Source organism: Chelonia mydas, chromosome 4 (assembly GCF_015237465.2).
Source record: "Chelonia mydas isolate rCheMyd1 chromosome 4, rCheMyd1.pri.v2, whole genome shotgun sequence".
Taxonomy (NCBI): Eukaryota; Metazoa; Chordata; order Testudines; family Cheloniidae; genus Chelonia; species Chelonia mydas.
Window position 1 is genome coordinate 32,179,886 of NC_057852.1, and position 22,619 is coordinate 32,202,504.

Sequence of the window (22,619 nt, forward strand, 5' to 3'; positions counted from 1 at the left end):
TTGAACCTTATATACTGAATTCTCCTCTCCAGATATAACTACTGCCTCCTTCCTCTATCAACACAATCAATCTGAAGTGAGAAGGATGCCTCAGTGTGATGACTGGGTAATATGGACACGGCTAGTTTTTATGAATATGTCTAATGAATATTATCACAGAAAGAGGCGAGCACATTTAGGGCATTCTGTCATAAAGAAGATGGATGGCTTTTCTTCTGTATCAGGATGTAAGAACTTTCTTTCACAAATCAAAACATTTGTCGTCCTATTTTTGGGGCAAAATTAAAATATAACCTCAAGCTTTCTCCCCCAGCGGCTCCTCTTTAGGCTGGAAAGTTGCTAAAGGCTATTGTGTACCATTAAATATACCTAGTTAATACATTTATTTCCTGAAGGTTTGATGAGCTGGATAAACTAATCTTTTAAGTAAACACGGGCAAATTAGCTGCTATATTTTCTAACAAAACCAATCATTAATCTCTCTAGGTTGATAAAGTCTGGAAGGCATGGATGACATGCATTGCTGCTCTAACTCAAAACCGTGTCATTAACATAACTCCATCCAATAAGCCATATATTCTATTCACAAACTGAAGTCTTAAAAGCTTGTGAAAAATAACTGATATCAGTAATGCAACATGAACTTTATGGAATATCTGAGATTCAGTACAATACAGCAACCTTTGTAAATCTCCAACTGTCTGCATTTTGAGTGGATGTCAAAAAACACAAAGCACCAACTTAAGGGAATATGCCTGGGTCAACTGCATATGGAAGATTTTTTTGTTTTTTTTTTGGCTTTAACTGTTCACAGAAAAAGCGTGCTGAACAAACGATTACTCAAGCAAATCCTGTCATAAATGGTATTTATTTAGTGAAGAATTATACTGAATAGGTCTTTGTGCACAATTTAATCCATCTCAGAAACCTTTTCCTTTGGGATGAGGACACATGTCAAGAAGAAATGTGGACAAGATAAATTGCATCTACTTATTTTGGAGAAAAGCTAAGGTTAAGATTGTGGTTTGACCTCTCTCTCACAAGCATTCTACTACTGTCCTGCCACCCCTCCCCCCGCACACCCATAAACACCTTACACTTATGTGGCCAAGGACACCACTATGCTGCAAGCAAAGGAGTTGAACAGGTCAGACAGCTTGATCTTGTGACCTTTCCATAGAGAGGACAGCACAGAGATAAACGATTACAAGCTACCTACGTATGCCATACAAAAATACTAAGGTAACATAATGGAAGGGACACAATCAATTTAAAACAAAAATCACATTTCGGTCTGATATTTCTTTACTTATTATTATTATTGTTACTAATACTTGAGGACTGTAACTGAAAGGCCAGAGAAAAACAATGTCCTCTTTTTTTAAGCTTACTTTCTGCATTTGTGAACATTTTGTGTAGTTGTCTGTCTCCACTGCTTTGTTAATGGTCATTTGCTCTTCCTCTCTCATGGACTGGCATGATGACATAAGTCTCATGCATCATGGATGAAAGCTGTCACCAGACTTACTCCTTTTTTTGTTAATTTTTTAAATCTCTCACTCTGGCTGGTAGGTGAGGAAGGGATCTGAGCCTAAAGATATATTCAGATTCTTAGCTGCATACAGAATGCTTAGTTCTGGATTGCTGTGAGGGAAGAGTAATATTTTTTTCCCCTTAAGGAGCCATCAGTCTTTCTGTCTACAGCATCGGGAGAAGAGGAATTGCTTCTTTTAAAAAAATGTGAACAGGAGATTAGTTTAGCCCAGAAACAACAAAGGAATCAACCATAGGATTGTGCCCCCAAGTAAATTATAAATTGTCCAGAAATGAACACAGTTCAAAGGCCGGCTTGTGGCAAAAAAATTTAATATCTGGATGTTTCTGGGTACAGACCCTTGGGAAGTGACGGCCCAATGGACTGGGAGTAGTTTCTCAGGGAGGCGGGGGGGGGTGTCCCTTTGGATTTAACTGGTGGGTGTTAGAAAAGAGTTAATAAAGGTAGGCTAAATCTTCATATTTAAATATTCTCACTGACTTTTGGGAGTCTGCAGGCTCCACAAGTGGATCTCAGAAGCTACCCTCCTTCTTGGAAAGGAATGGAGAAAAAAAAATCCAGAATGTCTGTTCTTGTGTGTGGAAATCTGTAAATTCTAAATATTAGATGAGGCTTACTTCAGCTACTAGCCATCAGGACATTCTACTTCCGTCTAACTCTACTCTGCACAGAGGCGCACATGGGGAGTGTGCATGGTTTCAAAGCTCATCATGCCTATCACAAAGTTCGTGCCAGCCAGACATCAGGTCTCTAGCTGAAGACAAGTAGGGGCTGCTATACCACTGGTATAGGTCACCTGAGCTGTGACATGGATCCTACACGGATCTCTTAGTGCATAATTGGGAAGTAGGCCCAGGGAAATCCAGCTGGCTGGAAGACTCCCCAGATCAGTCCAAATCCTTGCAGGCTGAACCAATCAGTGAGGCTCCGCATTTTGGGGCTTTTTTTTCCACTGTTTGGTGTGCTGTTCGACCCGATTAATGAATTAAAAGAAGTAAAGGAGTTTAGAACTGCTTTTCTCTCTCTCTCTCTCTGAGGAAGAAAAATAATTGAGCTCAAAAATTAGGATGCAGGGAAACGATGAGCACACCAAAATCCTCAACCTCGCATTTGTTTTGCTGTCAGCTGCTATACTGAGAATGGAGATGGCAACTCAGGCATTCTGAATCAAGTTACACGTGAAAATATTGGTCTAAAAAGTACACCATTAAAAACATATCTGTCATAATTGTAACTGAACCTGACAATCATTTATTCTTTATCTTTCACAATGTTATTTTAGGGTGGGTTACTAGCAGATAAGTTTATGTTCATCTTTTTTTCCTAGCCTGATTGCTGAAGACGTTTGCTAAAACTACTATAATCTTACCAGTTAGATATAACGGTTTTAGAAGGCAGTAGCTAGGAAAATGTTGAGATTAGGTAGAAATCACCTTCATATAAAGATACTTTGCTTTTTTTCTTCTTGAAATATTTTTACAAATAAGTACCTCACATATAGCTGCAAGTTCATATATTCATTTGTGCACAGTGGAGAAATAAACCAAGAAAGAAGCAATCAGTACACATTTAATTGAATATAGTACAACATATGGCTATATGAACAGTATGCAAAACGCTATTAATTTCAATTCAATTTTTCATGCCAACATTTTTATAACTTTCCCTTCATTACTGCCATTGTGTCAGCAATTCCTTGGACTATCTGTATTAAGGATACAACATAATACAACACTTGTATTAAGGATACAACACTTTTACTTAAAGTGAAAAAAGTATGTCTAAGAGTACTAATATCAAGACACAAAATACTATCCAAATGCTGGCTTTTGTGCATTTAATGAATAGCATATCGGATTAGAAGGATCTATGGAGTCAACAATTACTTGTTATGCTTTCAAAACATTTTTGACTCCTATGTATAATTCATAAAATGAGAAATTAAATACCACCACGTGGCATGTTCATAGAGTAAGAATTGCAGGGCTGGAAGGGACCTTTAGAAGTCACCAACTCCAGCTTCCTGTGCTGAGGCAGCAACAAGTAAACCTAGATCATCCTTGACAGGTGTTCGCCTAACCTGTCCTTAAAAACCTCCAATGATGGGGATTCCACAACCTCCCTTAGAAGCCTATTCGAGAGCTCAAATTCCCTTACAGTTAGAAAGTTTTTCCAAATACCGAACCTAAATCTCCCTTGTTGCAGATTAAGCCCATTGCTTTCTGTCCTATCTTTGGTGCACCTGGAAAACACTTGATTACCTTCCTCTTTATAACAGCCTTTAACGTATTTTAATACTGTTTTCTGGTGTCCCCTAAATTTTCTTTTCTCGAGACTAAACATGCCCAGTTTTTTTAACCTTTCCTCATAGATCAGGTTTTCTAAACCTTTTATCAATTTTGTTGCTCTCCTCTCTCCAATTTGTCCACATCTTTCCTAAAGGGTGGCACCCAGAATTGGACACAGTACTCCAGTTGAGGCCTGACCAGTGCTAAGTACAGTAGGAGAATTACCTCCCGTGTCCTATTAATATACCCCAAAATAATGGTTTGCCTTTTATGCAACTGCATTACAATGTTAACTTATATTCAATTTGTGATCTATTATACCCCCAGATCTTTTTCAGCAGTATTATTGCCCAGCCAGTTATTCACCATTTTCTAATTGTTCATTTGATTTTTCCTTCTTAAATGAAGTACTTTGCACTTGTCTTCACTGAATTTCTTTGTTGATTTCAGACCAATTCTCCAATTTGTCAAGGTTGTTTTGAATTCTAATCCTGTCCTCCAAAGTGCTTGCAACCCCTCCAAACTTGGTGTCATCTGCAAATTTTATAAGCATACTACCCACTCCATTATCCAAGTCATTAATTGAAATGCGGAATTAACTGAAATATTGGAACCAGGACTGACCCCCTTAAGGATACCACTAAATACACGTTCCGAGTTTGATAATGAACCACTGATAACTATTTGGAGTACACTCTTTCAACCAGCTCTGCACCCACTTTATAGTAATTTCATCTAAACCAAATTTCCCTGGTTAGTTTATGAGAAAGTCATGTGGGACTGAATCAAAAGCCTTACTAAAAAGCATGATATATCATGTCTACTGGTTCCTCCCTATCCACTATGCTGGAACACTATCAAAGAAGGAAATTAGGTTGGTTTCGTATGATTTGTTCTTGATAAATCTATGTTGTCTATTCCTTACAACCCTATTATCCTCCAGGTGCTTAGAAACTGATTGTTTAACAATTTGTTCCAGTATCTTCCAGGTTTCAAAAGTTAGGCTGACTGGTCTGTAATTCCCAGTGTCCTCTTTGTTCCCCTTTCTAAAGATAGGTCAAGTGTTTGCCCTAATCCAGTCTCCTCACCTCTTCTCCCTGAGTTCTCAAAGATAACTGCTAATGTTTGATTGTTTCAGCTAGTTCCTTATATACCGTAGGATGACTTTCAAAAGGCCCTGCTGACCTGAATACATCTAACTTATCTAAATATTCTTTAATCTGTTCTTTTCCTATTTTGGCTTGCAATCCTTCCCCCTTATGGGTAATATTGCTAGTAACCTGCTCATGGCCCCCTAAGGAGCCCCAATCTATTCACACATTCTTACAGATACAGAGATAGTATTAAAATACAGAGATAGTATTAAAACAGGAGAGATGTAACCCGTTCAACAACAGCTGTTTTAAAGAAGGCTCTAGCTATGTAATGACTTTTTCCTTGTTTACTGTCTACCAACCTCTTTAAAATGAATATACCTTTTAGCTAGAGCTGTCTTTTAGAAAAAAGAGTATACATGTGATTTTCTTCTGCTAGTAATAACTACACAGTAACAAAAGCACAAATAAATATAAATAAAATAATGGATGTTTCTTTAGTATTTTTCCTTTGTTTTTTAATCCCATCATAGTGAAAGCTATAAATAGAGATGCATGATCATCATGTAGCTACAAGTGGAAAATGTGAATAATTAAAGGAGTTGCGGCTTCAGGTAAAATTACATCAATCTTACAGGTTTTGACACCACAGAACAACCTTGGTGAGCAGGTGTGCACTAACAAATCGCTCTGCTCCTGTACCAAAGCCAGCTCCCCACCCCAATTCTGCCAGCAAGCAATAAAAAAAGAATTATTGGCAGATATGCACGGCTTCTGTTTCACAAATACCATTATTTATCAGTGAGGAATCTTCATAAATTGCTTTATAAACACCCCTGCCACTTGCATCTCAACAAAGCCATCAAACACAAAACAGGTACTGGGAATATGTGGGACCAAGATGTTTCCACAAATGTCAATCCAGACTGTTTCTTCTTCTTGAAATGGAAAAATAAAGAATGCAGCGTTGTTTGTTGTTGTCTTATGGTATTTTCAATCTAATTTTTTATATGAAACTACCAAAGTATAATATAATACCATGGCTACTGTATGTGTATGTATTTGACAGAGTCCAAAATTGTTTTCTTCTTCACAGGTATACAGTCATTTGGTACAGCAGGATAGCCCCACTAACTCTGTGACAATCACCTTGCAAAACGTTTTGCACAAGAGGCAAATTTCTTTAGCTTGGGAACATTATTTCGGAGATGCCTGTCCTGACTGCATAGTTAAGGTGTTACAAGGGCTTCATTATTAAAAGACTTGTTCTAACCTCCTCTTCCCTTAGCCCCTGAATCTAAAGGAGGAAATTTTTAAAGATTTTTCAAAAATGTAGTATAAAAAGTTGAAATAAGCCCTTTTAAAAAAGGTAAAAATACTCTGTCACGATCCTTCAACCCCTAACTTTAAAGTTAAATACTCTACAAACTTCAAAATTCTCACATATGCACATTTCTCTACAATATACAGGCATTTAGTAATATAAAACATTAATAATCTTCACTGTTATTAACTAGAGCTACACTAGCTGCTTAGAGCGTTGCATTTTAATTACCTCACAATTAATATCTTAATTGTTATTGGGGAAATTTTCAAAAGGCACAAAAGGAAGTTAGGCACTCATCTGCCACAAACTCAGTGGGAGCTGGACATTGGATAGCCGTCTGTGCCTTTGACAGACTTCCGCAGTTAGAGCTGAATGGGTCATGGATAGGGGTGAGCAAAGCATGTCCCGGGAGACAGGGAATTAGAAGTTAGGTGGCTCACCAAAAGGGAGAGATTCTCACCTCAAGGTGTGCACCCAGCAGACCCAAGCTCTGATGTGCAAGTATCTTTAGCAGTTAGTTCTGGTTCCATCAGTGAAAATGTGCATGTCAGAATTGTTTATGTAACCTTGGTTTAGAATTTCCATAGTTTTTTTTAAGTATTTGGGTTCTTTTAGAGTTGTGAGATCTATCTAGGTGTTTATTCGACCCTCACCACCACTGGTAGTGCATCTATGGTAAGTCAATTTTTGAACAGTTAGCAGCTTTAACTACAACAAAATTTTAATATTCTAATAACTCAGTTTCTGGAGGAATAACCTATTGTCATGATTCAGGGCTAGCTGAACCTTTGCCCCTTCTTCGGTCTCTCTCTGAGTGCACGCCCTTCAATTTTAGGCCTTGTGTCTGGTAGTGAGATAACTCAATATATGCATATGCAGTAAAGAATAGTAACCTGGTCAAGATACAGTAGTAATAAATTACAGGCAACTCCAAATCCATCACACCAATGTTAAGAGTTCACAGTTAAGCACTCTGAAGTGACAAATGCCAAAGCTGTGTTTATCTGTACAACCTTATCTCTGTCTCCTTGTGCACACAACACTATTGGATGTGCTGGAGTGAACTGTTCTAAATCTCAAATTCTCACATTCTACGAACAAAACAAAGTTTGCAGCTGAAAGGTTGGCTTTGCTTTTTGGTCAATTGATGTTTTTCTGGTGCTTACATTATTGGAATGAATAAGAAACCCGTGGACCTGTGTTACACAAGTCTCACAAAAAGAGAAGAGGACTTTTGCATATTTGTATGCTCTTTCTGAAAGCAAGAATTAGAGTAGACAGAAAGACAACGTAATATGCATAAACATTCCCATAAACTTAAACTAAGTTAATATAATTTTATATATATTGTACCAGCCTTGTCAGTATCCTTTTAAAGCTAGATATTCCAATCAGGATACATGGTACTGGCACCTCATTATAGATAGTTCAAAAAAAAAAAAATCTGTATCTTGTCAGAAACTTGTAATACAAATTACTAACATATGAGGAAATTACTATTATGCTAAAACTGCATAGGTTACCAAAGAATGTGAAGTGGCTATTGACTGGCCACAAATTTGCTGCTCCTACAAAACTGTAATACTAAAGTTAATTACAAGTCTTATCAATAACATGACTGACTTGCTCAGAAAATAAAAGTCCACCTTGAACTAAGCAGCATATTCATATCTACAGGTTTCAGAGTAGCAGCCATGTTAGTCTGTATTCGCAAAAAGAAAAGGAGTACTTGTGGCACCTTAGAGACTAAATTTTATTTGAGCATAAGTTTTTGTGAGCTACAGCTCACTTCATCGGATGCACTAGTTTGTGTCCCACCTACAGTTATAGGCATGGAAAGTTAGAGAATGAGAGAGAAACCCTGAAAAACTGACAGAGTTGTCAGAAACTGTAGGAGACAGGTCTCCCCAAAATGCTAGACATGCATGCATGCAAGTATAGGAAAAGGGGATGGATAACAATGAGCTTGGGATGCTGCTTGTTGGTTACAAGACAAGGAATTCATGGGCCAATGAAATGTGTTTTGACAACAAAGATGTACTGTCCTAGTCAAGAATATGGCTAGCACCTATCTTTACAACAAGGCCAAATATTTGTGTGGGGCTATTTCCAACATGTTAATTTTTTCTTGTCTTGAGGTAAACATTGTAATATTATGGGTTCCATTAGTAAGATTTGTGTTCAGATAGTTTAGGTTAGAGTACAGTGCTGTCAGACGCAGGATTCAAAACTTTAACAAACTGTGATATTACACAATACAGGCTCTCTCAGTGCTGTGGCATCTTAATGGTTTTACTATAGGTATTGTTTGAGTAATGTGATATAAACGGCTTGACAGCTGCAAGAACTGAAAGCTTACAGACAAGCAAAAGAGCAATAGTCATTTTTAGAAGAAAATATAGCGGGATGAAATCTGACTTTTTTTTAAACCTTTACAGGGGAAACACTTCCTTCATATAGAGTCAATTTTAAATGACTGTTAGAAACAAACACTTAATGCATTTACAAAGATGGATTACCAAATAAGAAAATCAAACCCTAAAATGTGATTTACTGGTGGTATGTTTCCAAAATTAAAGTAAGTATTTTTAATTAGCCTGTTTCTCTCTTGCTCATAAAGGTTAACTTTACTATGAAGCCATGTGATATAAATTGCTTAAAATGGTTTGATAACTTTGGATGAATATTCTGTCCCCAAAATTATTCTTGGCAGATTGTTAAATTCAGGTATAAAGAGATCTCCCAGAAAATACCAAGCACTGTCCATCATAGGAAAAAACACACAGCCAACACATCATGGAAGTCACTGCCTTTGTAAGAAGTTTTCAAGATAATTTTCTAGTATCATATGGTGACATGCTGTACCACAGAGTAGCACCCTGTAATGCCCATATCCATCATTTATATATGGGTATGATATTTCATATGAAACATGCTATGTAAGATATCATATGAAAGGTCAAGCTCTGCTGAAATCCATTATTCTGTTCATACATGCTAACAATATACATATTTTAAGTCATGAAACTTTGCTATATGGTTGTTATTGAAATATGTTGTAAATTTGGGAGTTATCCACTGCTAGTTCTCTAGTGACAACAAAGGAAGTGATCTACACGCAGGTGGGTGTTAAACCACCATTAATCAGAAGGGGTGTTGTAAGCAAGGGATTTATAGTTCTGTAACAGAGTTGCACAAGCATCACACAATGGGGGACTGTTCAACTCTGACTCAGCAAAGCACACCAGGACATTCCTGGGCTAGTGTTTTCCAGGCACCTGGACTGAGGATATATCATAGGGGACAGTGGCATCATGCTTTTACCTTTCTTTTCCCCCACCTACACTGAAGATTGGCCCCAAGGTTAAAGGGAAAACCTGTGTATTAAGGTGTAGGAAAAACTGCTTGATCCGAATACTGCTTAGTCTAATCAGGGTTAGGATTTAGACTGCATGCTTACCTTTCAGTTTCTTTGATAATTATCTCTGACCTTTTGTACCTACCACTATAATCACTTAAAAGCTATCTTTCTGTAGTTAATAAATGGGTTTTATATTTTACCTAAAACAGTGTGTTTTGGTTGAAGTGCTTAGGAAATCTCAGCTCAGTTTACAAAAGCTAGTGTGTGTCCCCCTCCACGTGGAGGTAGGGACGGACTGGGTAATGAACGTACACTGGTCAGGCTTCTAACCAGGGCAAAATGGTACAGTTCTGGGGTGCAAGGCTGGGGGCTTGGGAGATTTGCTGGTGCCTTTTACTGTATGATTCATGAGTGGTTCAGGGAGCATTCATGCAATTTAGCAGTGTGTGGGGCTCCACGTCCTCTTGTACTGAGTGATAACAGCACCTGGAGGGGTTTGCTGCTTGTCACTAGCAAAGCATTGTGAGAGACAGCCCAGGCTGGAGAGTTAAGAGGGCACTGCAGTACCCCAGTTCCAGGTTGCGCCCCAGGGATCCCATCTCACACACAGGATGGCATTACATATGCCCCTCCTTTTACTGGCATTGTTAACTTTCCCAAACAGCTATGGAAACTGCACTATTACTCAGTGGCCTGGGGAAGGTGGCTTTTGCTCTTGGGGGTTAGACTAGATGACCCTTGAGGTCCCTTCTAACCCTGTGAGTATATAATTACCAGTGCACCGGATAGAATATGTGGCCCTTTGTTATTAATATACAGATTTTGAGAACTCAGTGAGCTTTTATTTAAATTATAAACAAGAAAATGTTAAAAAACTATAATCTTACAATTTTGAGGAGCAATAAAATAGACTTAGACTGGAAAGCAAGTCATTTTCACTGGCAGCCTGAGATAATCCATTCAGGAATGCAGCAAATTTAAAACCACAGGAATTTTAGGCTGCTGAGTAACAACTGATTTTAGATTGAAATTATTGCAGATGTTTTCAACAGTGTAATTTTTTTCTCAGAGTGACGCAGTTTTAGGTGAAAGCTGTCTATGAATTAGTCTCAGAAAAATTTCTGCCATGGCATAAAGGTTATTTCAATCAAAATAGTGAAAACCCTGCTTGGGGCATACGGATGACTAAGAGCATAATCAGGCTACTCCTTTAAACCAAAAATAAGATTTATGTAGGAAAGTCAGACATATAACCATAATCATTATATGTTAAGAGAAGATATTGATTATTTCACTTTTAGCTACACTAATGGTGTATTTTATTTCCAAATAATGCTGATATTGTCTTACTTTATGATTATCTTACTGTTTTTTTTTCCCAAGACGCCAATTTGGGTTGCATTTTGAATTCACGTCAGAACTCTGATCTATACTGTGTTATTACCTACAATATTTTCTATGGCACAAAAACCCCCAACTCATACAACCTGCATTTGTTATCACCTATACCTCCTTTTAAAATGCTTCTCAGAGGTTACCTGGCATATTATCATGCTATTGCAATTTGATTCCTCCAGTAACATCGGAAAAATTAATAAAAAAAACTCTGTTAACAAATAGCTTGGTATAATGCGATAACCTCGCTAAAAGCAGTGTATGTCATAATTAATATTTATTAACATTCCCATATTGACAGTCAGTGAACTATGACAAGGCTCACGGGCATTCATGGCAGCTTGAGGCAAAATTAAGTATGGGCAGATATGGCTGAAGTTGAAGTTGTATTCTATTACACACATGCAAACAGACATGTTTTCATAAATAAGCAGCTAAGACGGTGTAAACAAAAGAACTGTAAAGATATTTGTTGAATGTACCCCATTCTGTAATGCAGGTCATTAAGAAAGGTCAGAAGCACTCTTACTGGCATCTTTGGAGCACCAACGATTTTTTGCAACAGTTACTATCAATGGAGCTCTTCACATATTATGGTTCTAAATATGTGTTTTCAATCTTCAAAAAACAGGGTCAGATATTTCATATAGTCTCTCTCTTTTTTTTTCAGTATACATACATTGGTGACTCACTATTTCTCTGAATAGAAAGCCAACTAGTAATTCCTGGTGTAGTCTATATTTAATGTGTTCTAACACAGGGTGTGGTGGACAGCGTTCTTACTTGACGTATCAAATATTTTATTATAAAATTAATAACGTTTTGAAAGTGCTTTGAACATGACATATTTATGGTTTCTGGAACTCTTGCACCACACAAAATAAATCACAATAATCCTAAATAATTTCAGGGTCATACACCATAAGATTAAACAATACTTCAGTATATCGTACTTTAAATCTTCAAAATTCCTTACAATACTCTATAATTTGAAAATGGTTATCATAAAAAGAGTCATAAGCATATTTCAAGTCTACAGTACTATGAAAGCTAATAACTTCTTATTCATACACAATGCTACTACAATGTACAGTACACCTATAAGAACATAAAAACAATTTATTTGGCTTAAGATTAATTGAACTACATAATTAAGATACACTCAGGGAAATAAATCAGGAGAAATGACCTGGGCAAGAAAATAATTATAATATTTTTCAACTGAGCTCTAGCCAAAGCATTTAGCCAAACAGCCATGGAATGGGAGAAGGAGATCCTCTGAACTGGCCCACACCTTCCAGAACTTCAAAGGATATTCTTGAACTTTAAGAAAGGCATTTGAATTGACCAAGAATGCAGAAGGAAATTAAAATACAATATGGAACAGGATATCAAATTAAATTAAGGTTTACATAAAATCTGATTTTGTTCTTGTTTCTTTACAAAAAAAAAGAACCCACAATTTTTATTTAACCTGCAGCTCCCCATTTTGAGAAGTTTAGCATCTTAAAGCCCTGATCCTGTAAATACTTATGAATTTGCTTAATCTTATTACTGGGGGCAGTCCCACTGATTTAATTTACTCACAGTAGTAAAGTTTTAAGCATGTTTCTGTTTATAGGACTGGGGTATATATGACAAAATTAACAGAGAATCAACAATAAAATATATACCAGGAAGGAGGGGAGTCTAGAAATGACTGATTATGGAGACAAGATTATTTAGTTTTAACTTGTGTGTGTCTTGCTGAATCAAAAAAGGTTTGTTTTTTCTTTTACCACTGAGCATAGTGGTAAAATTGGGGTGATGCTATTAAAGCAAATTGCTGTGCCAAAGAAATAACAATGTATAATTATGCAGTGTAGTGTTTTACATGTTCAGTGAGCTATCTGAATGTTGATTAAACACAAGCGCATGGAAATGCATCTTCCAGTCTACTTAAGCTTATTTAATTCAAATGTTTTTTTATTAACCAGCAACACTTTTGCTCACAAGTAAGGTTGAAGCCTCATGCTGGACTATTATATTTTCAGGAGACACAAGTTTGTACTGAGCTAAGTCACATCAGTATCCATTGAATAAGATGGCAGAGTTGCTGACCAGTGGCTAAAGGAACCTGAAGCAGCCTGCACTTTTATGGCTGTAGCTCACGAAAGCTTATGCTCAAATAAATTTATTAGTCTCTAAGGTGCCACAAGTACTCCTTTTCTTTTTGCGAATACAGACTAACCCGGCTGCTACTCTGAAACCTTTTATGTAAACAGTCTCTTATAAGTTTTGAATTTCAAGTGCAGACTGCTTTAAACAGTGCTTCTTTATTGGCTTTTAAACAACTTTTTGTATTTCTGCTCTAGTGACTGCTTCTGTAGCAAGAAATGTACTCCCAAAGGATAGAGAAGGATAGGGAAGGATAGAGCTATCATCATATAATGAGATAACCATAGTAATAGCATACGGCGCAAATCTGAACGAGTAATTCATTGAGGATAAATTTGACTAACTGCACCATTTCCTGTTTGTGGTATGTCAACCAGTGATTCAAATTTTTCAATTCATTAATTATTTTAAATTATTCTAAAGTTGACTGAGTTCTCCATGCTTTACTTGAACCCTGATAATGGACCTTACCCAAGCACTAGTGAAGACAATGGAGACTTTCTTGACTTCAGTGGGCTGTGATCCAGGCCCCAAACACTATCATAGGTTCACATAAGCCTAATTTTCCAAACCTATAAAATATTTGACATAAACATACATATGTTCAACAGAATGCTTAAAAATAGGACACTAGAAAAGAAAAAAAAATTGCCATTTATATACCTGGTAAATCTGAAAAGAGCAGAATGCATTCATTGAATCCATTAGCCAGAAGCCGGTCCCGCAGCTGTTGCAGAATAGCCACTCCAATACAGAATGGGAAGGAAGAATTGCCAAGCAGTAATGTATCCCACAGATGAAAAATCTTGTGCAGTGGAAAGACATCTGCAAGATGGCATGGGCAACAAAATATTAATTATAACACACAATGTTAAGGTTTAAAAATATACATGACTAACCTTCTATAAGTTTTATTGTTGCCTCAAAGTTACTGCTTTTTAATTTGGGAACAAACGAGACTAAACTTGCTTAGCCTCAGATTTGTTTTCATATGTAGATTTATTACTCCCTATGGCAGTCAACACTTCATTTCAATATTAAATATCTACTTCTGTGGATTACTTTCTTTTCTGGTGCTAAGTACACACTTTAGTGATATTTCTTGCTCTTTTGGAACAATCTGTAATTATGCATGAGTATACTACTGGAGGTGGGGGGAAGGGTGAGAGTGAAAAACAAATGTATGCAATGCTTCTTAGCTGATTGAGCTTTCAGAAGGGATTTTTCTCCTTTGAAAACAAACGGTTACTTACTTTCTTGTAACTGTTATTCTTCAAGATGTATTGTTCACGTCCATTCCACATTAGGTGTGTGCACGCCGCGTGCACGAGCGTTGTCAACTTGGGTTTTCCCCTTAGCGGCTCCCGTCGGGCCGGTGGGCCCCCCAAGTGGCGCCACTGCACCGTGCATATATACCCCCGCCAGCCCGACCCCCTCCAGTTCCTTCTTGCCAGCGACTCCGACAGAGGGGTAGGAGGGTGGGTGGTGGAATGGATGTGAACAACACATCTCGAAGAACAACAGTTACGAGAAAGTAAGTAACGGTTTTTTCTTCTTCGACTGCTTGTTCACGTCCATTCCACATTAGGTGAATTACAAGCTTACCTCTGGAGGAGGGTAGGAGTCATGGAACAACTGCTCGGAGGACCGCTCTGCCAACTGCCGCATCTCTGGCCTGCTGGTTGACCACATAGTGGGTCATGAAGGTGTTCACCGAGGACCAGGTGGCTGCTCTGCAGATCTCCTGGATCGGGACCTGTGCCAGGAATGCCGTGGAAGCCGCCTGACCTGGTCGAGTGGGCCGTGACCGCCGGGGCCGGAACACCTGCGAGCTCATAGCACACCTGGATGCAGCTTGTAATCCAAGATGAAAACTGCTGCGCTGTCACTGGGAGGCCTTTTACCCTCTTGGCTACAGCCACAAACAGCTGTGCGGATTTGTGAAAGGGTTTGGTGCGCTCGAAATAGAACGCCAGCACTCGACGCACATCCAGGGTGCGCTAGTTGCGGTGACTCAGGTCCGTATGGGGTTTCGGGAAGAACACCGGCAGACAAATGTCCTGGCCCAGATGGAATTGGGAGACCACCTTAGGGAGGAACTTGGGGTGCGGCCGGAGCTGCACCTTGTCCTTGTGAAATACTGTATATGGTGGCTCAGAGGTGAGGGCCCTCAGTTCGGACACCCTTCTGGCCAAGGTAATGGCAACCATAAATGTCACCTTCCAGGAAAGGTGGAGGAGAGAAACAGGTAGTGAGGGACTCGAAAGGGGGTCCCATGAGTTTAGAAAGGGCCAGGTTAAGGTTCCATGGAGGGACTGGGGGGTGGGAGTACGGGAACACCCTCTCCAACCCTTTAAGGAACCGCCCCACCATTGGGTGGGAAAACACCGAGCCCCCCGAGAACCCTGGATGGAAGGCGGAGATAGCTGCCAGGTGCACTCTGAGTGAGGTCGGGGCTAGCCCTTGCTGCTTGAGATGCAGGAGGTACTCCAGAATGGCTTGCACCAGGGCCTGGCCCGGCTGCACCTGTCAGCGTTCACACCAACACAAGAACCTTTTCCACTTGGCCTTGTAGGCCACCCTAGTAGAGGGCTTTCTACTGCCAAGCAGAATCTGCTGCACTGGAAGGGAGCACTGGCTCTCCAGGGCATTTAGCCACAGAGCCTCCAAGCCATCAGATGCAGTGACTGCAGGTCGGGGTGGAGAAGCCGCCCGCCGTCCTGTGTAATGAGGCCCTGGTGTAGGGGCGGCACTACTGGGAGCTCTAGGAGCGATGTGTACCAGTGTTGGCAGGCCCAAGCTGGGGCTATGAGGATCACCGCCACCCTGTCCCTGCGCACCTTGAGTAGGACCTTGTGCACCAAGGGGAGCTGGGAGAAGGCATACATCAAGCCCCCTCTCCACGGGATTGCAAACGTGTCTGCAAGTGAGCCCGGGCTGCGGCCCTGGAATGAGCAAAACCATGGGCACTGGGCATTGGCCCTGGTGGCAAACAGATCTACCCGGGGAAACCCCCACCTGCAGAAGAGTGAAAGCACCACATCCGCCCTGAGCATCCACTCGTGCATGTGATACGACCTGCTGACGGAGTCCGCCAGCTCATTCCGCACCCCAGGGAGATAGTACGACTCGAAGTGAATCGCATGGGCTACGCAAAGGTCCTAGAGGAGGAGAGCCTCGCGACAGAGTGGCGAGGAAGGAGCCCCGCCCTGCCTGTTTATGTAAAACATGGCAGTAGTGTTGTCTGTCAGAACTGTCGTGCTGTGACCACTCAGAGTGGCGTGAAAGATCTGGCAGGTGAGACGAACCGCCCTGAGCTCCTTCACGTTGAAATGGAGCGACCGCTCTGCCTCGGACCACAACCCCTGCGTCATGAGGTCCTCCAGGTGAGCCCCCCCATCCACACCAGCGTCAGGTCCGGAAGTGGGGCGGCAAAGGGGTTTCCTTCGCAAACCACAGGTTGCGACTGCCACCACAGCAGGGAGTCCAGTACATCTCTTGGGGCTGTCACTACCAAGTCCAGGAGGCCCCTGCCTGGGCGGTACACCTGAGTGAGCCACGCCTGCAGAGTCCTGAGTCTCAGTCTGGCATGCCTGACCACGTGCGTGCATGCTGCCATGTGGCCCAGCAGCACCTGGCCATTATTGTTGGAAACTGGTGCAGGGAGGCCACTGCTTGTTGGATAGCCCGGAATTGGGATACCGGAAGGTTTGCCCTGGCTTGCACCACGTCCAGGACCGCCCCTACAAATTCCACTCTCTGCGTGAGTACGAGCGTGGACTTGGGGACGTTGACCAGGAGCCCCAGCTTGCGGAATAATCTCAGGGCCACCTCCACATGGCCCCGCACCTCCACCTCGGATTGGCCCGCCAGGAGCCAATCGTCAAGGTACGGGTACACCCGGATTCTCTGCCTCCGTAAGAAGGCCACCACCACCGCCATGCACTTCATGAACACGCTTGGGGCTAGACCGAACGGGAGAACCACAAACTGATAATGTTCTCGGCCCACGGTGAAGCGTAGGAACCGCCGATGTGCTGGGAAAATGGCGATATAACAGTATGCGTCCTTCACTTCGAGGGCTGCTTATCAGTCCCCCGGATCCAGGGAAGGGATGATGGTGCCCAGAGAGACCATGTGGAACCAGGCCTTGACCAGGAATTTGTTGAGCCCGTGCAGGTTTACGATTGGGCGAAGGCCCCCTTTGGCCTTGGGGATGAGGAAGTATCGGGAGTAGAACCCTTTTCCCTTTAGGCCGTGAGGCACTGCCTCTACCGCCCCCGCCCATAGCAGTGAGCGGACTTCCTCCTTTAGGAGATGCTCGTGAAAGGGGTCCCTGAAGAGGGACAGGGAAGGGGGGGTCGGAGGGGAGGAGGAAGGCGAACTGCAGCGAGTACCCGTTCCGCACCGTGCGTAAGACCCAACGATCCGACATAATGGTGGACCACGCATGGGAGAAACGGGACAGGCAGTTCAGGAAACAAAGGGACGGATCCGGTGACTGGTCTGGTATGCTGTCGTCGAGCACATCTTCAAAAGCCTGGCTTAGTGCCCGGCTAGGGTTTGTGCTGGCCTTGGTTCTGGCCCGGCGCATTATTGTTATTATTGTTGTTGCGCCGTCGCCTGTTATCCCTGCCTCGCCTACGGTAAGGCTCATGCCTATGGCCAGGCTGGTACTGGCGTTGAGGGGGGGGCTATGGCTTAAAGGGCTTCCTCTGGGTCGCTGGGGTGTGCATACCCAGCGACTTGAGCGTAGCCCGCGAGTCCTTGAGGCTATGCAGCCTCGCGTCTGTCTGGTCTGAGAAGAGCCCAGACCCTTCGAATATGTAGTCTCGCGTATTCTAGACCTCGTGGGGCAGCCTGACTCCTGGAGCCAGGCAGAGCGCCTCATGACCACCCCTGAGGGGATTGTTCTAGCCGCCGTGTCTGCCGAATCCAGGGAGGCCTGGATAGAGGTCTTGGCTACTGCCTTGCCCTCGTCCACCAGGGCCGTGAACTCCTGTTGGGAACCTTGCGGGAGGTTGTCCTTAAACTTCCCCACAGCCGCTCAGAAGTTGAAATTGTACCTGTTAAGGATGGCCTGCTGGTTAGCAATCCTTAACTGAAGGGCCCCAGATGAGTACACCTTTCTACCAAAAAGGTCCAGGGGTTTCACCTCCTTGGCCTTAGGGTCCGGGGCCTGCTGTTCATGGCGCTCCCTTTCGTTCACCGCCGAAACCACTAGGGAGCATGGGACTCAGGTGGCAGAACAGGAACTCATAGTCCTTAGATGGGGCAAAGTATTTATGCTCCACTCCTTTAGCCGTTGGAGCGCTGGAGGCCGGGGTCTGCCATATAGTCTTATAGTTAGACTGAATGGTCTTAATGAGCGGGAGTGCTATTCTGGGTGGCCCTTTGGGGATCAAAATGTCCACCATGGGTCCTCCTGCTCAACCGTCTCCTCGGCCTGCAACCCCAAATTTTGGGCAACTCTGCACAGCAGTTCCTGGTGCGCTCTATGGTCTATTGACAGAGGGCCGGATACCTCTGTACCGGCCACTGCCTCATCGGGGGAAGACGAGGAGGTTAGCTGCTGCTCGATCCCCTTTGGTTAGTCCTCCTGCTCCACATCTCTTGTGGCAGGAGCCCCCGGCTCAGGCTGGGGCGGGAGTCCATGGGACAGCACCGGGCTCGGTGTCAGACTCTCCGGTCTACGCTGGGGAGATGCTGGAGGCCTGGATACTGTTGGCCCCGGCACTGTCTGGCGTCGGTGCGGGGACAGGGACCGCTGCACCAAATTACTTGCCCTGGACGGGGCCCCTTGGTGCTCCTGATAGGCCCAGGGGGTCCAGAAGGGCCAATGGCCTGGCGGCCCCCATTGAGGTTACCAGGTGCCCTGAGGTCTCTGTTGTCCGGGCCCCGGTACAGGTAGCTATAGCGGCCGGAGCCGGCACCGGACTGTGGCGACGCTGATCGCGAAGGCCATGGCGGTGCCAACGATCTGCACCGGTGGGAGAACGAGTGGCTCCTGGCTGAGCAGGATCGGGAGCAGTACTGGTACCCCCGGGACTGGGATCTGGACTGGGACCGGCGTTCCCTGGACCGGGACCATCTATGGGAGACCTCTGGCGAGGGCAGTCTCAACTCCTCCTGGTGCTGGTCTCTGGGTGGTGCCAGAGAGCGGTGTGCCCTTCCTGGCGCTTCTTCACGTTGACCCACTGCCGGTGCTGCAACCTCCTTCTGGGCCGCTGACAAGTGTGAGTCTGCGGAGTCGGAGCTCGACCAGGACCAACTGCAGGAGCAGTGCCGTGACGGTGTCTTCGAGCGGCACACCATTGCCGGCTTACCCCTCGACGGTGCCCGAGGAATGGGTGCCAGAGGGTTCTCCCCATACAGGAGGGGGCTCGCCGCCGAATGCTCGATGAGGTCCTTTGCGGCCTCAAAGGTGCCAGGCGTAGAGGGCTGATCTGTTATGCCCTTGAGCCCATTGTCCACACTGAGCTCACTTAGGTCTGGGCTCAGTGGGGCTTGTGCCGCCGGGACCGCCTGTGTCAGCGCCAGTACCGCGGCCTTCCCGCTCTTGTCAGTGCTCGGTGCCTTGGGAGGCACCAGCCTCCTGTGCGGGGAACGACCACGCCTTCCTTTAGGCTGCGCCGGGGGCCGCACCGGGGAGGACGATCAATGCCGGGGCCTAGCCTGGCACTCCAGGGCCAACAGTTTACGTTGCTTCACCAGTGCTGGGTCTCCCAACGGCTCCAGGGCACTACGCACCAAGGAAGCCTGAGCCAGCATTGGGCGCTCCGGGCCCGGCGGCTGAAGTGCGGCCTCCATCAACAGTTGTTTTAGGCGAAAGTCTCTTTCTTTCCTTGTCCTTGGCTTGAACGCCTTGCTAATCCTACACCTTTCAGTTTGATGTCCGTCCCCCAGGCAACGTAGACATGAGTCGTGGGGGTCACTAACTGGCATAGGTTTGCGGCATGTGGCACAAGCTTTGAAGCTGTGGGCTTGCGACATGGCCCACGGCTGGTGCTGGAGGCCTCCAAGCACCTAATCACTTAAGTGTTCACAATCTATATGTAAACGAACTGATAACAGCTACTCTAAAGGCTAAGGGACTGCTCTTCTACGAGAGAGAGAGAGAAAGAGAACTTGTTCCAGTGCCGCCACGGACCGTAAGAAGGAACTGGAGGGGGTCAGGCCGGCGGGCGTATATATGCGAGGTGCAGTGGCACCACTCAGGTGGCCCGCCAGGAGCCGCTAAGGGAAAAAGTTTCTGACGCTCATGCATGCAGCGCGCGCACACCTAATGTGGAATGGACGTGAACAAGCACTCGAAGAAGAACCTTTTCTTTCAGGAAAAAAAGGACTAATGGCAATCTGCACATAAAATACTCCAGATGACTTTATCCTATCCAGCATGCTTAAATAATCTTTTTTTTAAACTATCTGTGAATAGAGGAAAAACGGGTAGAATTGCTATGCTCACAAAAGGTTTAACTGAATGGACCAACAGTAGTCAACAGACAACACTGCTTTATTGCATAGGCAATCTTTAACTCTTTGATATTTCGTCAGTATATAAAACGTACATTCTTTTCCTAATAGGAAAACTGATCAATTATTTTTTTAATTAACTCCAATGCCATCTGATATGAAATCGGAAACCATATCTCAGAGGGGAAGAGGAAGTATAATGGATTATTCCTACTTTACAATTGAAATAATGCATTATCTCCATATAGAATCATCTCTATCATTTAACCTTACTCAGGTACAATACTCCTTTTGTCCAAGGAACAACATAAAATCATGGCAGGGTAGTAACAGATGTGTGCAATAGTAAAGTATTGGTTTATACAATTAAGGTGTATTTGCATATGCTGGCCTTTAACCCAACAAAGTCACTATCATTTTCTCACCTCAAAAAATTGGCTCTACTTTTTTTAAAATGTGACAAATTATATATGAAGATTTTCTGTCTATGTAAGGGCTTCCTCCTTCAGTACTGATCCCTGGTTTCAGGAATAAGAAAAAGTACCAGTTGCCATGGAATCTATATAGAGTATGACACAACAGAGGTCTATAAAATCAGGAACAGTATGGAGAAAGTGAATAGGGAAGTGTTATCTCTTCACATAAAACAAAACGAGGGATCACCTGATTAAATTAGTAGGCAGAAGCTTTAAAACAAACATAGGGCAGTACTTCTTGACATAATGCAGTGAATTCATTGCCATGGATATTGGGATGGATAACTTGGTTCAAAAAATAATTAAATAAGTTCATGGAGGATACAAATTACAACTAGGGGAAGCCTGGAACATGTAACAGATCTTTGAAATGGGAGGTTCCCCCCTCCCAAAAGCTGGAAGAGGCCAGTTTTCTCATAGATGCATGGAACTGAAAAGACTGGTTTTCAGTGTACAAAACCAAAGTCCCTGTGGACTCCAGTTAACCTGGGGTGAATCTGAACTAGCCATCTAGGAGTGAAGGGTCTATATTCTTCCCTTTTAAACTGAAATGTATATTCTATGGAAAAATGGGAGAAGTTAAACATACAGTGTTGATATTTAACCAAAGAAAAAAAATATACTCACGTGTAAACATTGTGAGAAACCAAGGAATAGCATACAGCTACAAGAGAAAGAGAAGGGATAAAAAACACATTTTGTTATGTGCTGAAGGCCTTGTCAAGGTTGATTTTCTATTACATTTAAAGCTGTATAGCATTTCAAGTTTCAGTGATAAGACCATTTTCACATAAATGTAACTTATACAGAACTTCACGTTTGGGGCTGAATTTTCCTTTGCTTAAAGGCTGAGCAGAATCGTCTCAGCCACTTTTAAGTTTCATGAAAATTAAAAAACCAAAGTCTTGTTTGATTAAATGATCACAGTTCCCATCCCACTTATACAGATAACTCAAAAATGACTGATCTTGGACATCTGAAAGTTGGCATTTACATTTACATTTCTGTGTGTGTAATTTTGAATGTAAATACCAACACCTATAGCTTTAGGTGTGTACACATTTTTTCAACACACAAGTAAAAGAAATATACAAAACTATTGGACATAACAGAAAACGCTAACATGCTGTAAATATGACAAATAGTAAAAAACTTTATCCCTAAAACACAGACCTGGCAACAAATGTCACTCACCAATCCTGACAACTACCCAATATGTCAAAAAATTAGGCCAAACAATCTTTAAGTAGTAGGTAGTTATTAGGGAAATTACAATAGGAGTTGAAGGGGAAATTATCCTTGTTATTTTCTACAATATAATGCTACAACAAGAAGGGGAAGAGGTAAGTATAAAAATATTATGATAATTTATCTCCAGTGCTTTTATTGCAAAGAGAGAGCTATTGCATTGTTCAGCATCCCTCCTTCATGTCTTATTATTCCACAGTAACAGGTCAAAAGTGGAAAATGAAGATCCAAAAGGAGAAAAATGT

At 42.6% G+C, this 22,619-nt stretch overlaps 1 protein-coding gene across 10 annotated transcripts in view; it reads right to left on the minus strand.

Annotated features, from left to right (window-relative positions):
• The window catches only part of TBCK (TBC1 domain containing kinase), a 181,165-nt gene that overhangs the window by 61,935 nt on the left and 96,611 nt on the right, over positions 1–22,619 (minus strand). For all 10 annotated transcript variants that reach the window (XM_043545291.1, XM_007054394.4, XM_043545292.1 and 7 more), the window contains 2 exons: positions 21,754–21,790; positions 13,841–14,002 (listed from right to left, as the gene is read on the minus strand). In XM_043545291.1, coding sequence (XP_043401226.1) covers positions 13,841–14,002; positions 21,754–21,790 — 199 coding nt within the window. The remainder of the gene's footprint in view (positions 1–13,840; positions 14,003–21,753; positions 21,791–22,619) is intronic.